Source organism: Hippopotamus amphibius, chromosome 12, assembly GCF_030028045.1.
Source record: "Hippopotamus amphibius kiboko isolate mHipAmp2 chromosome 12, mHipAmp2.hap2, whole genome shotgun sequence".
Classification (NCBI taxonomy): Eukaryota; Metazoa; Chordata; class Mammalia; order Artiodactyla; family Hippopotamidae; genus Hippopotamus; species Hippopotamus amphibius.
Genome location: NC_080197.1, coordinates 67997420 through 68013211, shown reverse-complemented (window position 1 = coordinate 68013211; position 15792 = coordinate 67997420). Strand labels below are relative to the sequence as shown.

The 15792-nt window shown below is 41.0% G+C and overlaps 1 protein-coding gene across 5 annotated transcripts in view; it reads right to left on the bottom strand.

Moving 5' to 3' along the window:
* Window positions 1-15792, bottom strand: part of RERG (RAS like estrogen regulated growth inhibitor) — a 120127-nt gene that overhangs the window by 90616 nt on the left and 13719 nt on the right. For 2 of the 5 annotated variants that reach the window (XM_057702783.1, XM_057702785.1), the window contains exon 2: window positions 7878-8223. The exons of the other annotated variants lie outside the window; for them this stretch is intronic. In XM_057702783.1, coding sequence (XP_057558766.1) covers window positions 7878-7938 — 61 coding nt within the window. In that variant the 5' untranslated portion in view covers window positions 7939-8223. The remainder of the gene's footprint in view (window positions 1-7877; window positions 8224-15792) is intronic. 5 annotated transcript variants of the gene reach the window in all.

The window sequence follows — 15792 nt, the reverse complement described above, 5'->3', positions numbered from 1 at the left end:
TGGGAAAAGGAGGAATCTATTACCCCTTCCACAGCTATTCTCCACTGGCAGGAGTTAAGAGAACGCCCCATGTCCTTTCAGAGTAAAGAGATCAAGGGATCTCTTGACATCACTCACCAGAAGAAGCCAAGGTATCCCACACTGTCCCTCTTCCCGATAAGTCAAACAGAACTTTCTGTGATGGTGGAGATGTTCTGTATTTGCACTGTGCTACCTGGATCATTGAAAGAGTCTCCTAACTGGGCTCTCTGTTCCTACCTTTGTTTTCAATCTCAATCCCCCATTGCACACCATATTGCATTCTTAGTGTAGAAATCAGAACACTATTATTTAAACATAAGGCATATCATGGTATTCCTCTGCTGAAAAAATTCAAGTGGTTTTTCATGTCATTCCGGTAAGAGTCAAAGCCTTTACAGTGACCTAAGACCCTATGTGCTTTCACCATCCTCAAGATTCTCCTTGACTCCTTTCTCTTCCTCCACTCCTCTCTCACCAACTAAACTGGCTTTCCTTTCTGGTGTCCTTGCAGACATAAAACCTTTGCACCTGCTGTTCCCTTTGCCAGGAATGTTCTTTATTTAGATGACCACATGACTCACTCCCTCACTTTTTTCAGACCCTTGCTTAAATGCAGTCTTCTTACTGAAATATTCTCTGGTCAGTCTATTTAGAATTGCAATTCTCAACACTGTTTCTCTTCCCATCTTTAATTTTTCCTGTCATCATCTGACACACTGACACACATTGCACATTGCAAATATTCATTTTCTTATTTTATCTCTGACCCTTTAGATTGCAAATTCCATTGTTCTTAACTATTTTGTTTATTGCTATATTCCTTGAGCCTCAGACAGTGACTAGCATATACTAGGTGATAAATACATATTGGTTGAGTAAATGGTTCTACTGCTAGAGTGTTAAGAAGAAAGGGCTTCTGGGAGAGGAATTCACACAACCTTCACTCTACGTATGGTTTAAGAAGTGGAGAGTTTGGCAAATCCCATCCTTAAAAATTCATGAGTAAGGCAGGAAGCCACAGTCTCCTTGTTATCACCTACTTCAGCAAGAATACAAACTAGAATGCTTGACATTAAGAAATCCGTATGATTTCTTAGACTCTGTACATCTCCAAATAAGCGCTTTTCATAATCATCTATCCATTTCTTAATATTAATTTAAAATGTTACTCATCTTAGTAATAGTAAGACAGGGAGGAGTTGGGGGTGCATCATATAGAGTCCAGTCAAGGGATTAGATTAGGGGGTTCAAAGAACTGCAAGAATTAAAGCAGCTGTCAACAGCTTAAGTAAAGCCTGTAAGCACCTTCCACACACAGGGCCTATGGTAAGGGACATAGGAGAGCATGGAAAGGCAGCTTGGGTCTATAACGGGTCACTCAGAGATTAAACAATGGAAAGACCTTTAGGCTGCTTGCAAATGTCACTGGTCATGGGTTATGTACACATCATAGTCTACGGCTGTCCAAAGCTGGTAAGATGTTCCTTAATTTTTAAGTTAACCCAGGTTCTGGTATAAGGGCCAAAGAAACTTTTTGATATTTGGAACATCTGGGTTCAATAGCTGAAAAATATAAGAATACATTAAAAACAAGACCAAGATCCCTGGTTGAAGACCCCAATAATGGGCAGAGCTGAAGACAGAAAATACAAAAGAGGGAATAAAGGCAACTGGAGAAAATGTATTCATTTTTCATGGCTGCATAACAAATTGCCACAAATGCAGTGGCTCAAAACAAGGCATCTTACTTCTTCAAAGCCAGCAAGAGGGACTCTCTCACTCCAGTCTGCTAAGACAGAGTGTTATACAATGTAACTTAATTACAGAAGTGACATCCCATCACCTTTGCCATTTCCTATTGGTTAGAAGCAAGTTGCAGTTTCTATCTGAACTCAAGGGGAAGAGACATGACTCCTTAGGGATCATCTTAGGGTGTGTCTGTCACACAAGCATCATCATAGATCTCCAGATGATCATATTTGAGTCACAGGCCACTGCCATACATGATAGCATCAATCTATGTGTAGCCTGAAAAATGACTTAGATTCTAGATGTGGAATTGAACATCCCCAACAGTAAATCCTCCCTTTCCCTCACCACCCTCATACAATCAAGCATTGACTTCTGTTGATTATACCTTCCTGAAATCTCTTACATCTGTCCGCTTTCTCTTTAAAGCCCTGACTGTGGTGTCAAGGCTGTCGCCATCCCTTGCCAGGAGTGTTGCAGTAGCCTCCTAGTTGGTCTCATTATCCCTCTACCTCTGCCCCACCCCCCTATATAATCTGGTCCTCACAAGGAAGCCAGAGTAATTTTTCTAAAATATAAATCTGATAACAGCACTCCCTGATTAGAGCTCTTTACTCGCTGCCCCTCATATTTTGGTTAAGTTACAAGCTTCTTAACATTGTCTGGTTTCTGCTTACCTTTCCAGCACCCCTTGAGCTCCATGATACAGCCAAGTTAAGTTTTTCTCTGTTTTTCAAAAGTTCCATGGTTTCTCTTGCTTTTACTCTTTTTTTTTTTTTTTTTGATGTTGACTTTTTCTTTTTTTTTTTTTGTCTTCATTGAATTTGTTACAATATTGCTTCTTTTTTACCTGTTGGTTTTTTGACTGTGAGGCATGTGGGATCTTAGCTCCCTGACCAGGGATGGACCAGGGATCAAACCTACACCCGCTGTACTGGAAGGCAAAGTCTTAACCACTGGACCTCCAGGGAAGTCCCTCTTGCTTCTACTCTTGATACACTGTTTCTACTGCCTGTTACTTTCCCCCAACCATATACTCCCCCTCCACCCAACCAACTTGGCTTCTTTGTACTCATCTTCTGCTCTATGATCTCAATCCCGCCAAGCCTAAGTTAAATGTTGCTTCTGTGTTTTCCTGCAGAACCATGTAGTTCCTTTATCCTGGCACTTACTGCTTTGTCAGGATCTGTCTGGCCTATTAGCTGCTAAATCCCTGAGACTAACACAGTGATAAAACCTAGTGGCTTCTGAATAACTGTTGAATGAACAAATGCCAAGTTTTCATATAAGCAGCTCTCTTGCCATTGTCCCGAATGCCTTGCACTCATTTATTTTCCAGTGTTGAAAAATATAGAGAGATAACTAAATTTCATCGATGCAATAACTTTTCATTTTGAGATAAATTTAGACTTCCAGGAGAGTTGTAAAAATAGAGAGTTCTGTACATCCTTCATTCACATTCATGTAATGATAATATCTCACTTAACCATGGTGCAATTATCAAAACTAAGAAATTAATATTGGTACCATACTATTAACCCCACTACAGATTTTATTTGGATTTCACCAGTTTTTTCAATGATGTCTTTTTTCTTTCTATTCCCTGATACAACCCAGAATGTGGCATTGCACTTGGTTATCATGTCTCTTTAGTTTCCCTACATTTTGTAACAGTTCCTCAGACTTCCCTTTTCTTAGCCTTGACATTTTTAAGGAATACTGGCCCCCTGTTTGCAAAATGCCCTTCAGTTTGGGTTTGGTGTTAATCCATGATTAGATTGAGGTTATACATTATTGGAAAGAATGCCACAGAGATGATGTGCCCTTCTCAGTGAATCATACCATGTCCATATGCCTTGTCCCTAGTGATGATTGTTTTATTTATTTGTTTATTTAATTTTCCCTTTAGTACTTGGTTAAGGTGGTGCCTACCAGGTTTCTTCACTGTAACGTTACTCCTTTTTCCTTTGCAATTAGTAAATGTTTATTTTAGGGGAGCTCCTTTGAAACTATGTAAATGTCCCATTTTGCTTAAATTTTCACGCATGAAATCCATCCATGGTTGCCTGAAGAAATTATTACGGCAATTATTGCTCTAATATTCTATTCCTCTCACTCATTCTATATTTATTAACTGGAAATGTTTTGTAAAGAAGACTTGTTATTTCTTCCTCCCTCATTTGTTTATCTGGTTATTTGTTTATATCAGTGTGGACTCAAGGATAACCACGTTATCCATTGGGTTATAATCAATACTATTATTGGATTTATGTTGTTATTTACTTTGCTCAAATTGTTCCAACTCTGGCCATTGGGAACCCTTTCAGGCCGGTGGATGTGTTTCCCTCCTCTCTTATTTTCCAGCACTTTCTTACTCTCTGGCACTTCAAGATGTTCCATGCTCATCTTTCACTTGCCTGCCCCAGCCCTGGAACTACTTCTCCAAGGAGCTGGAAGATTATACCTGCCTCTCTGACACTGGCATTCTTAACTTTGCACTCGTTCCCACACTCCCCACACTGAAGTCCCCCTCTTCTGTTTCCCTCAAAGAAAGACACACTTAAAATGACAGTTTTAGAAACTCTACGGGTCCAGGACATAATAATGGAGACACAGCAATACAGTGCAGCAGAAAGAGTGCTGAACCTACAGCTGGGAGGCGTTTCTGATCATTTTGACTCTGGGTCTGGTTTGGAGAGAAAAGATATTTTTAAGTATGGGAAATTAGAAATACCACTGCAAGTGAAAGAAGTCTGCCTACAAACACGTGGCTATGATTTCCCTTGCACTTGTTCTCATGTTCCAGCATTTCAGAGGTAGGCAAACGACTCGGGTTGTGATACTACTATAAAAAGGCATGAATTGGGGAAAAGAGGTTTGCTTCTTTCTATTCTCGACTTTCCCACCCCTCCTCCAAGAGGATTTGAATCTGAGATTTTCGCTTTGCCAGCAGGAAGAAAGGCAAGTACCTTTACGAGAACAATCAAACCAATGACTCACAAACTCGGTGCAAAGATTTAAGATTATCTCCCTGTTTTGAAAAGCTTCCAGGGATTATGCTAAATTACACGCTGAAGGGTGAAAAAGAGACAGCATGCAGCTGGACATCCATGCTCGCCTGACACAAACTTACAGGATCCAGGCTGGACTCAAACAACAAGCCCTGACTTCCTTCAACAGCACATTCCAGGCCTGCTGTGAAGGGAGCAAAGGCAGAAGACATTTCGGGATAATCGTGTATGGTCCTCCCCAAGTCCCCAGAGATGGATCTCTAGAAACACCCTTTTCCTACCCTGTCTCACATATGGTCTGCTTCTCCTCAGTTTCCCAAATACATACATTCTCCCCCTCGGAACCTATGCTTTTGAAAATAGGTGTTATTAGACGGAGTGTTTTTAATTAAGGAGAAAAAAAAGAAGTGTTCTAATCTGAAAAAAAACAAAGGTGTTCAAGTGAAATCTGTATGAGGAATGCTTTACTCTTTTACTAGCATTTCATTAGTTCAGACTCACGCACTGTATATACAGTCTTGGTGTTGTTTAAAAGCCTGGAGACCATCTTTTCCAGGAATGCTTTGCATGATGTCCAGTTGGCAGTTGCCAAGAAAGAAGTTCTACTTTGCTGTATTGGTTAAAGCAATTCTGTTGACAATGACAGGATCTTCTGCTGTGTCCATTTTTCACCCTCTGGTTGCTGTAGGATCCTGGGTTGCTGGTCTGACCACTGAGAACTGAATGAAATCCACAGAGAAGATCATACCGGTCATGTTACATTCTCTACGTATGATTTCTACTACCAACTTGAAATCCACTACGTCTGCAAGACCAATTTCCAGTTGGGAGATGACATGTGGTAACATGTCAAGGAGTTATCCCTTTACCTCCGTCAGAAACGGAGAGAGTTTTTTGGTTTGGTTTGGTTTTTGAAACATCTACCTGTATTATCTACCAGAATACACTTTGTGGAAAAGTTTAATACACAACCCAGAAAGCTAGAGAGCTTCTCAAATTAATGCTTGCAAAGTGACTTGGGTCTAGCCCTTCTGAACATCATTATAGTCTTGGTGAATGAACAAATAAGGGATGAAACGGAAAAAATCTAATTAGCCACCTGGAGATGGTGGAGAATTGAGGAGATTCCCACGCTGCCTTCAGGAGTGTTGCTTTGGGTAAAGTCCAATACAGCTGAGAGTGAGCCTAAGGTGGCAGAAAAGGAATGAGGTACCAACGCTTTAGGATCACCTCTCCTCCCCTTTCCACCTCACACACCCTGAATGCCAAGGGTACCTAATTAGGAAACAGAGTTGGATCAACAGAGGTCATTGTTAATTTCTCAACCCTTTTTTTTTTTTTTTGGCGAAGTAGGTGGCCTTCACCCTGCCCTACGAATGGAGGGCATCCTGGTTCTGTAGCCACCCATGGAACATCTCCACTTACCTTGTTAAGGCACAGCAAGCTTGGCTGTGGGTTATTTATTTATTTTTTCTCCTGTTAGTTTAGTTAATTACCCAAATCCATCAGCATTTATTTGCCTCAAATTGAACTGAGGTCAAAAGAAAATCAGTTGGGGAAGGTGGGAAGAAACCAGCATGAGCTGCCTCGTGGCACCAAACTGAGGCAAGCAGATACCTGGAAGCTGCATCACTGATGATGGATACACGTGTGTACATCCTCCTCCTCCCCAAAAGGCTCACAGCTTCTGTTCTATCCTATGCTCCTGTCCCCAGATTATGGCTTAAATTGGACAACATAAAATGAAGAGCCACTCAGTTGGATGGTTTTGGGTTGTGTGTATTGTGAGACACATTACATGCTAAATGGACAAGCATGTGGAAGGGATACAGCCATCCACCTATGAAGCTCAGTGGGCTGCAAATGTGCCCCATCCAGAGCCAAGAGTGTGAGCTCCGACTACCTGAGGAATATGATCCCATCACTTCCTGCATCCTTTCAGGACATTTAAAAATCTGAGAAAGCAGTGGCTGTTCCTCCACAAGTTTACATAAGTGAGACCTCTCTAGTTAATGATTTGGTGAACAGGATTCATCTCCAGGCAAATGAGAAAGCAGCTCAGGAGGAGAAGGAGTACACTGCCCATCCCAGTGAAATAGCATGGAGGCAGAGCTTTTATTTATTTCGTTCTGCCCAGGCAGAGAGTTTCTAACTGAAGAGTTGACCCTGGCTCCTTGGATGGAGATAATTAACATTATCAGCTTGTTAAAAGCTTGGCACAAACAGGCTAGAAAATGACAACTTGTCCTAATCATTCTTTTCCCCTGAACAAGTATTTCTCAAACAGATGCAACCCCACACTTGGGCTTCACATTAGCAACTGTGCTCAAGTTTAAGGCCCTGGCGGAAAGGTCAATCAGTTCTCCTCTGCTACCAAGACTGTGGACCTTGCACCAAAAATATGCTGAGTCAACTCAAGTAAACACACAGAAGGGGAAACTTTTGATGATTCGTGAACATTTGGTTTACATGAAAAACAAAACCCATGCCACCTCTCTGGGCTGAAAAATGGTTTCCAAAGACCATTAGATGTGGCGATTCTCCAACTACCGTGAGTAATTCATTCAGAGAAAGGTATTTTATACATAATTATACTGCAGATCAGAAGCTATTCTTCAGCATTCATAGCACAGTCTATATTTTAGAAATGATGTGTAATCTTTAATTGCTGCTACCGAAACAAAACAGTCCTGGGTGAGAATGAGAAGAGAAATAAGAAAGGTCAGGAATGAGGGAGAAAGGTTCTAATCGTAACATAACCAAACCTCCTCTTTGCTAGCATCTCGAGGGATCACAGAACTATTGGACCACAGACCAAGGGCATCAATCTCATAGATAATAACAATTGCTCACATTGGCTGAGCACTTATTAGTCGTCAGGTGCTGTTCTAAGTATGTTCATGGATTCTTCCACTTAATACTTACAGTGACACCTGAAGCAGTCTTTTCTTCTCCAAATATTTACTTAGCACCTACAATGTGTCAAATGCTGGTCTGGGCTGGGGGGGCGGGGGCGGAGTGGTTGTGGGGGGTTGTGGGGGTGGGGGAGCTGTTACACGGATCAAAACACACAAAAGCCTGCATTCTGTGACTTACATTCTAGCGCAGCTAGGATTTGAATCCAAGTCGTCTGGCTACTGGGCTGTAAAATCATCATAGTTATTAGCAGGTGTCACAAAATAAAAACGCAGCCTCTTTTGGAGACCAGTGAGAATCTCCTAGATCTCAGAGTTAAATGTGAAACAAATGGGAGAGACGTGCCTTCTGTGACTGATGTGGCTGAGCAGCTGAGACCGAGCTCTTCTCAAAGGGAATAGTAGGAGCAGAGCCTGAAATTGAAAAGAGCCGGCATTTGGAGGCAGCAGATCCTGGTTCAAGTCCTGGCTCTACCATTTATTCCACGGATGCTTGGGGCAAGTTGTTAAACCTCTCTGAGTCTCATCTGGAAGAGAGAAATTATAACAAGACCTACATTTCTTACGTTGTGGTGAGCTATTAAATGAGATAATAGAAATAAAATACTCAGCAAAATGCTTGGCCTTGTAGAAAGTAAACTATTCTTATAATTTGTTGTGTATGAGCCTACAAACTCAGGCAAGAGACTATCAGAAGCTGATTGATGTCAGCTTGGGATGTCAGCCCTGCACGGTATAAACGTCTGACTGCACGGACTGAGGCAGAGCAGAGGTCCCTAGCCCACATGTCTCCAGTGTGTGTGTGCAGGGTGTAGGCAATGCAGAGACAAAGAAGGCACATCGACCGCCCTGCGGGGCCCAGGGGCACCGAAACAGAGCTCCCTGTATCAAGGAGCTTGAAGCTTTTATCCCGTGTTACCAGCTTTGCTTTAGGTCTTTGTCTTCAATATGACCAGGTCACCCAGGGCCCGTAGAAAGCAGAGATGCCTAAAAGTCACACACCACTTGGTCCATGAGGATGTCGCTTGGTCTGGCTGCTCCACCGCTGGGGCCTCAGTCCTTTTCCGTTTACAACCTCTGGATCTGCTTTCTTTGCTCTCCATCTTCGTGTCCTCTCTCTTAGTAAGGGCGCTTCTATTGATCAGTCCATATGGTCTGACCTCCTCTGTGTGCAGTTCTCAAAGGCACCCCGCCCCCTTCTTGACCAAGAGGGATGGTGCAGGACTCAAGTCCCCTCGGGTCACGCCTCACTCAAATGACCACTCAGTGTGATTCCCTAAACTTGGAAACTCACCAGCTATGATCCGTCAGGATATCGGTCATCCCCAACCATTTGGTCGCCCTCAAGGCTAATTTGGGCTCTATTCCTGAGTTTTCACAGGCAATTCTGAATGGCAGGGTAAGGGGGACATGTGTGCACAGACTCAGAGACTTCATTCTGTGAAATGCATATTGATTCTCAGCAGGCTCTTAGTGTATGAAATCAAAGCTTCTGGGAGCCACACTCCATTTTCATGCAAAAGAACCCAAAGGATTACAAGTTTAGTGCCTTGGAAACACACAAATGTATCATCTTACACTTCTGCAGGTTAGAAGTCTGACAGGTCATCAGTGCCTCTCTGGAAGCTCTCGGGGAGAATCCATTTCCCTGCCTCCTCCACCTTCCAGAGTCTTTCCATAATTCTTGGCTAAAGTTTCCTTTCTTATATTCTCAAAGCCAGCACCATTACATCTCTGTGACCATTCCTTCTTAGTCACGTTTCCCCTTGACCTCAGCTTCTGACCTCAGCCTGGAAAGGTTCTTCAACATCAGGGAATCATGTGATTAAGCTGGACTCACCTGGAGAATCTAGGGTAATCTCCCCATGTCAGAGTTCAACCACACCTGTAAAGTCCCTTGTGCACTGTAAGGTACCACATTCACAGGTTCTGGAGATTAGGACATGGACATCTCTGGGGTCATTATTCTGTCCATCGCATTCCTCTCTTTGACCCCCAAAGGGAATTCCACATGTAAATATGTTCATGCCATCCTAAGGTCCTCAATATTCACAATGCATTACAGTATCTACTCAAAGTCCAAAAATCTCATCTAAGTCTCCTCAGCTCAAAATTCCCAAGTCTCATTATCTGCTTCAGATGAACCAGGTGTGACTGAGGCACTGGGTGGCAACATAAGGTAGCCCTTTTCTAATGTGAATGTTTTGAAATAATTCAATTCTTTTTGTTTCTATAGTTTACACATTTTATCAAAGGTTCCCACTTGGTGATGGTATTCTGAGGCATTTACTGAAAAGACCATGAACGTTCTTTTCTTTTTTTTTTCCTGCATGTCCCACTCTGTCTACTGTATGCCATTACAGTCTTCCCATCTGACCACAGCTCCTACTCCCAGGGTAGAGCTAGTTACATGTTTTCCTTATATTCCTATATTCTAGATTAGTGTTTGCCACATATGGAGGAAAAAGCTAAATATGAGACTAAACAGAGACTAAATATTAAGCCCATTCATATCCCAAAGTTTTTCATGTGTTTCAAATGTAGAAACCACGCCATGCATACTTGGTTGAAGTTCTGATTTTCTGGACTAACGTTCCTAGCCAATACACGCATGCTCGCGCGTGCGCACACATACACACACACACCCCCACCCACTCATCAAATAACAGCGGAGATTTTTCAGTTATCTAATTTAATCTAATGGCTAGTTCAGTATTTTCAAAATGTGAAACGTGAAGAATTTAGTTTTGTTTCTAACTTTATCGATACATCTTTATAGAAAGAGCATTCCAAGATTAAAATGAACTTGATATTTCTTGGCAAGTTCTTGCTTTTTGTTTGCATGTGTCCCTCAATAAAAGGAAACCCTTTCACTGTAATAAAATTACTCTACAGTAATTTTTTGAGCCATTCAAACCAGAACACGTTAGAAATAAAACCTATCAATAGTGTGAATGCCATTGGAATTGGGCACAAGGTACTAAACAACAGACCTGGCTGAGCAGACAGACAAAGGCATTTGGGAGATGATAATGAATATTCTGTAGGTGACCAAGTAAGGTAAAAGTGTTCACTTACTAACTATGGCAATGCTACCCTGCATAAATAAAAGATAACACAAAACAGTCTTTTTTCATTCTACCTTAAACAAAACACATTGACAAAAGCTCATGTTCCCTTGTGATGGTTGGTTTGAGGAATTTCTCAGTTTGTACTGAACAAAATCTCCTTTTGACTGAATCTGCAAAAATGACCTAAGAAAACTATAAGTAAAGTTTCCGCTTGGCCATCAAGGCTGTTCACCCCAATTATACACCCAAAATAGCACCACCAGAATGTAATTTTGAATAATGAATTATGGAATCAAAAACAATCACCAACAATGAGGATAGTGGTCCTTTGCCTTTATAAGATGTATCATAGTCTTCAACAATATTTATTGACCTAGATGTTTCCAGCAATAATTAATCATGAATTATTCATAGCAGATAAAAGATCTCCAGTTATCTGATGGGATCCAATCCTACCCAATCCGCCCTCATAAAATGTTTGACGCCTTCTGGCATTTTGCCCTGTGTAGGAGCCTGCTTCTTCCAGCTATTTGGTTCACAAGAACATCTTGTATTTCAGTGGCGAAAAAAAAAAACCACCCTCCTATTGTGATAAATGATGAAGAAACTCTCTGCAATCCAATATTTTTAACACATCCCATCATTTAAAATTTTTGACTTGACTATATATTTTCCTTAATGTCGACAACCTAGGACTCTCACATTTTTAAATAGCTTCTGAGTTTTGCTTTTGGGGCTCTTCCAGGTCAAATTATGAATGTATCCTCCCTTCCCAATGAGGATATTTAACACACTTTGCATTTTTCACATATTCAATGTTAAGCTCTCCCATCTTTCTTTACAACTTCCGCCCTCCTCCTGTACCACCTCCTTCATATACAGCTGTGCCTCAAAAGCCCAAGAAGAGGTTTTAGCATGAAATCATAGGCAGAATTTGGAAGAGAAATATTATTTTAAAAATTGAACTGAAGAAAAGTGTAATATAAATCTAGACGATCTCTTGGTAGTTTAATCACCGTTTCCTCTGTTCTGGTTCCTCATTTTTCTCTAGTGGTGGTTCCAGTGACATAAAGTACTTTTCATAGATACTGATTGATCTAAATGAATGTTCCCAAGTAATAGGGAAGAGAAGACAAGAGAGGGAGATGGCAAGAGGGCATTCGCTGAGAATCCACAACTCAGCATTGGCATTTTGTTGGAAACTTTCGGAGTACTGTGGATAAAAGCACAGATACTGGAGGCAAACTGCCTGAGTTTGAATCCTAATTCTGCTGGAGTCCCCTCTCTACCTGTAAGACCCTGGGCAAGTTGTTTACATCCTCCTCAAGCTCCTCATCTGTAAAGAAGGAGTAATAATAGGGCCAATTCATAGAGGAGTGGTGATGATTATGTGAGTTCATATGTGTCAAGTCCTGTGACAGCGGCTGGCTCACTGTCCATGCTACAAGCATCAGCTAATTATTAGGATTGCCGGTTGTCATCTGACCTCATGTGTGTTTGGTGCACAACAGCCCTAATAGAGCATGGTTATTATCCTCTGCATTTTACTGAAGACGAAACAGGGGTGCACCGAAGTTAAGTAAGCTGACCACACACACAGTTAACATATGGCCTGTCAGGCTCCAAACCCGTGTTCCTGCCACTGAAGGGAAATGAGGTCTGAAGCGCTGACTCTGGGGAGCTTTAAAAGGGCCTTTCCTGCAACTGAATCAGCAGGTCCCCAAAGCTCTTCACCCTCCCTAAGCATCATTTAGTTCCTATCTCTTTCGTTTATAGCTTGGTTGTCCTTTTCCCCCTCTTAATTCCAATATTAACGACATATGTGAATTGGTACGAAGAAAACAGCATAATTTTGGAAGATAAGAAATGAGAGGGAACCATAAAAATCCCACTGAACAGTATTTCAGTCTCCCACCGCCTCCCTCAAAGCTTCCCCAAGTATTTCCCACTGATTTCTCTCCCCCTCGTTGGCTTTCGTAGCATTTATGGCCTGAACTCAACCTCTGGAACACTGTCTTGGGTACAGTTTAAGACACAAACTTGCATAAATCTCAACAAATGCATTTCTGATAGTAAATAGCTTATCGAATTTCACCTTTTGAAAACCCACGATGAGCTTTATTTGAATAACCTCCCTCTGGCCAAGGATGGACCAATTTGAGTCTCAACAAGAATAACTACCATAAATTAAAACGCAAATTATGACAACATAAAACAACAAAAAACACACGAGGAGGAGGATGCATCACTTCTGGAGAATGCTAAGGAATCAACTTATGATTTTGAGAGCTGATAATAAAAAGTAAGAATTAAGCAATTTTTCTTTTTCTCTATAAACTGAACCTTATAGTAGCAGCATAGTTGTGAAGAGGAAGTTTCTCTTTGTAAAAATATTCCAACTAATAAGTAAAGACTAATATGGAAACTCCATGACCACAGAAATTTCTGTTGGAAAGTGTTGTTTTAGAAAGTCTGCTCTAGACAATGAGCTTCAATTGCTACCAGACATTAAGTGACAGAAGTATACAATAGCATCTTGCAAAACAAACAAAAAAACCTGAATAAAATGAAGCCTCTGGATATAACTACCTATTTCCTGTATTTACAAGAAGTACAGGGGACACAAGACTATGTTACACAACACTATGGGGTTCCAATTGGCAAATTTCAGATTATAGACCACTGCTCGGAAAAAATCCTGCACTTTTCTTAACAAAAATAATACCCAAAAATTGATGGAGGAGGAAATTTAAATCTCATAAATTCCAGGAAATGTAAGATACATGTCAAACAAAATTACAATCCATAGCCCTTATTAAAAGCCTGTTTCGGGACTTCTCTGGTGGCGCAGTGGTTAAGAATCTGCCTGCCAATGCAAGGGACACAGGTTTGATCCCTGGTCTGGGAAGATCCCATGCCACGGAGCAACTAAGCCCGTGCACCACGACTACTGAGCTCATGTGCTGCAACTATTGAAGCCCGCGTGCCTAGAGCCTGTGCTCTGCAAAAAGAGAAGCCACTGAAATGAGAAGCCCTTGCACCACAACACAGTAGCCCCCACTCGCCGCAGCTAGAGAAAGCCTGCACACAGCAACGAAGACCCAACGCAGCCAAAAACAAAACAAAACAAAAAGCCTATTTCAAACAGACGGTAAAATAAATAATTGCAGATTTTAAAACAGTTGAAGTTTCTCATTCTGTATCACTCCCCAGTTGTCTTTTCAAATGGGCCCTGAGCCTGAATTAAGTCAAAAATCAATCCTTCTAAGATCTGCAGTTTAATTGTATCCACATCATACAACTGATACTGTGTCCATGTCAGTTTCTGGTTTTGATAATATATTGTGGTCATGTGAGGTGTTATCCTTGGGCGGAAGCTAGGTGAAGGCTACACCAGCACTCTCTGTCTGTTCCTGCAACTCTCACAATTTTCTAAAAATATTTCAAGACACAAATTTCTCAAAAATCGATCGTGCTGGAAACCATCACTAGCTGACTTCTAGTTGTAAGTCATACAGGCCCAATAAAACATTAAGGTCCCTGAAGACAAGGACAATCATACAGTATTCTGGACTTCCCCCACAAATATTGGCACTTTGTTGGGAATATGGTGGGAAGATGGAGAGGGTAGAAGAACTGGGAACACAGGAGGAATTTCATAAATATTTGCAAATTGATGAGTGGGAGACATGAAAAAACCATGGGTTAAATTTTGGGATTCAAGGATTTAAATGTACAGTTACTGTGCTCTTCATTTCACCTCTTTTGGAACACTGCTAGAAAAACAGATTCAAGATATAAAATATTTGAATGGAAAAATAGTCCCAAGCATTGGAACAGATAACCATTACTCATACGACCAAGTGTGGTTGAGTCTTCCCTTAAAACATCTAACTCAACACATGTTGCCAAATGACTTAGGAAGCTGGCTCAGTTATGAGGCTCAGTTGTAATTTATGAGATTCTTAATGCAAAAAGAAGTCCAATGCTTTCAGACAGACAAATATTCACAAGTTCTATTCTTACTTTTTTATTTTTGGCTTCACCACTTAAATTACTATCCAATGGCAAAAGAGAAATTTAAAAAATATTTCTAAAAAAACCAGGAAATGCATCATTGAGAAAAACATGTTATCTTTCTATCCAAAACAGTGGAAATTTATGAACTTTTCTCAATATTGAAGTTCTGTGTACACAACTATTGCAAAAGTTTTATAAATGCTACTGTCAGCAAGCAATTGAAAAATTTTTTATCCAAATGTTGGAGAAAGAACAACTACCTTATATTAACCAAAGCTAATCTACATTGGCTTTAATGGACTGATGGAGCAAGGTGTTAATAAGCTCACATTTACTAGGTTCAACTCCTGTGTGGTCTACTTAAGCTTCTCTCACTAGAATATTTGGTACCATGGTCCTCGACCATGCTTAACTCCCAGACTCTTAATGCTGCAGTTTAGCCCAACCCGCCCATACTGTTGCCAAATGGCTCAAAGTAGCATCTTAAAAATCAAAGCTCAGCATGTCACAGTTGTTGAGGCTTACCCTTTTTTTTTTTTTTAAACAAAACTTATCTTACTATGAAGCGAATGAAAAATTCTAGTCCTAAGGAACCACAGAAAAACCTCACATTTGCCCCAATAGAGTATTTTCTGGCCTTGTCTGCTCCCACAGGAATGTTAGCTTCATGAGGGCAGAGAGCTTGTCTGTTATATTTACCCCATATCATCAATAACAGTCCTGGCACTCAATGTTTGTTATGTGCAGCTCACCAAAAAGCTATATGCTTTTTCAAAGCTGAAAATTCCTATTTCAAATGGAAATTGAGTACTTAGCAAAATTAAGCAATGGTTGCCAAAATGTGGTCCCCAGACTACCAGCAGCAGCATCCTCTAGAAATTTGTTAGAAATACAAATTCTCTGGCCCTACTACAGACCTGCTTCATCAGAACCTCAGGGATGGGGACCGGAAACATATGTTTTAACAAGCCCTCCAGGTGATTCTGAGGCACGCTAAAGTTTGAT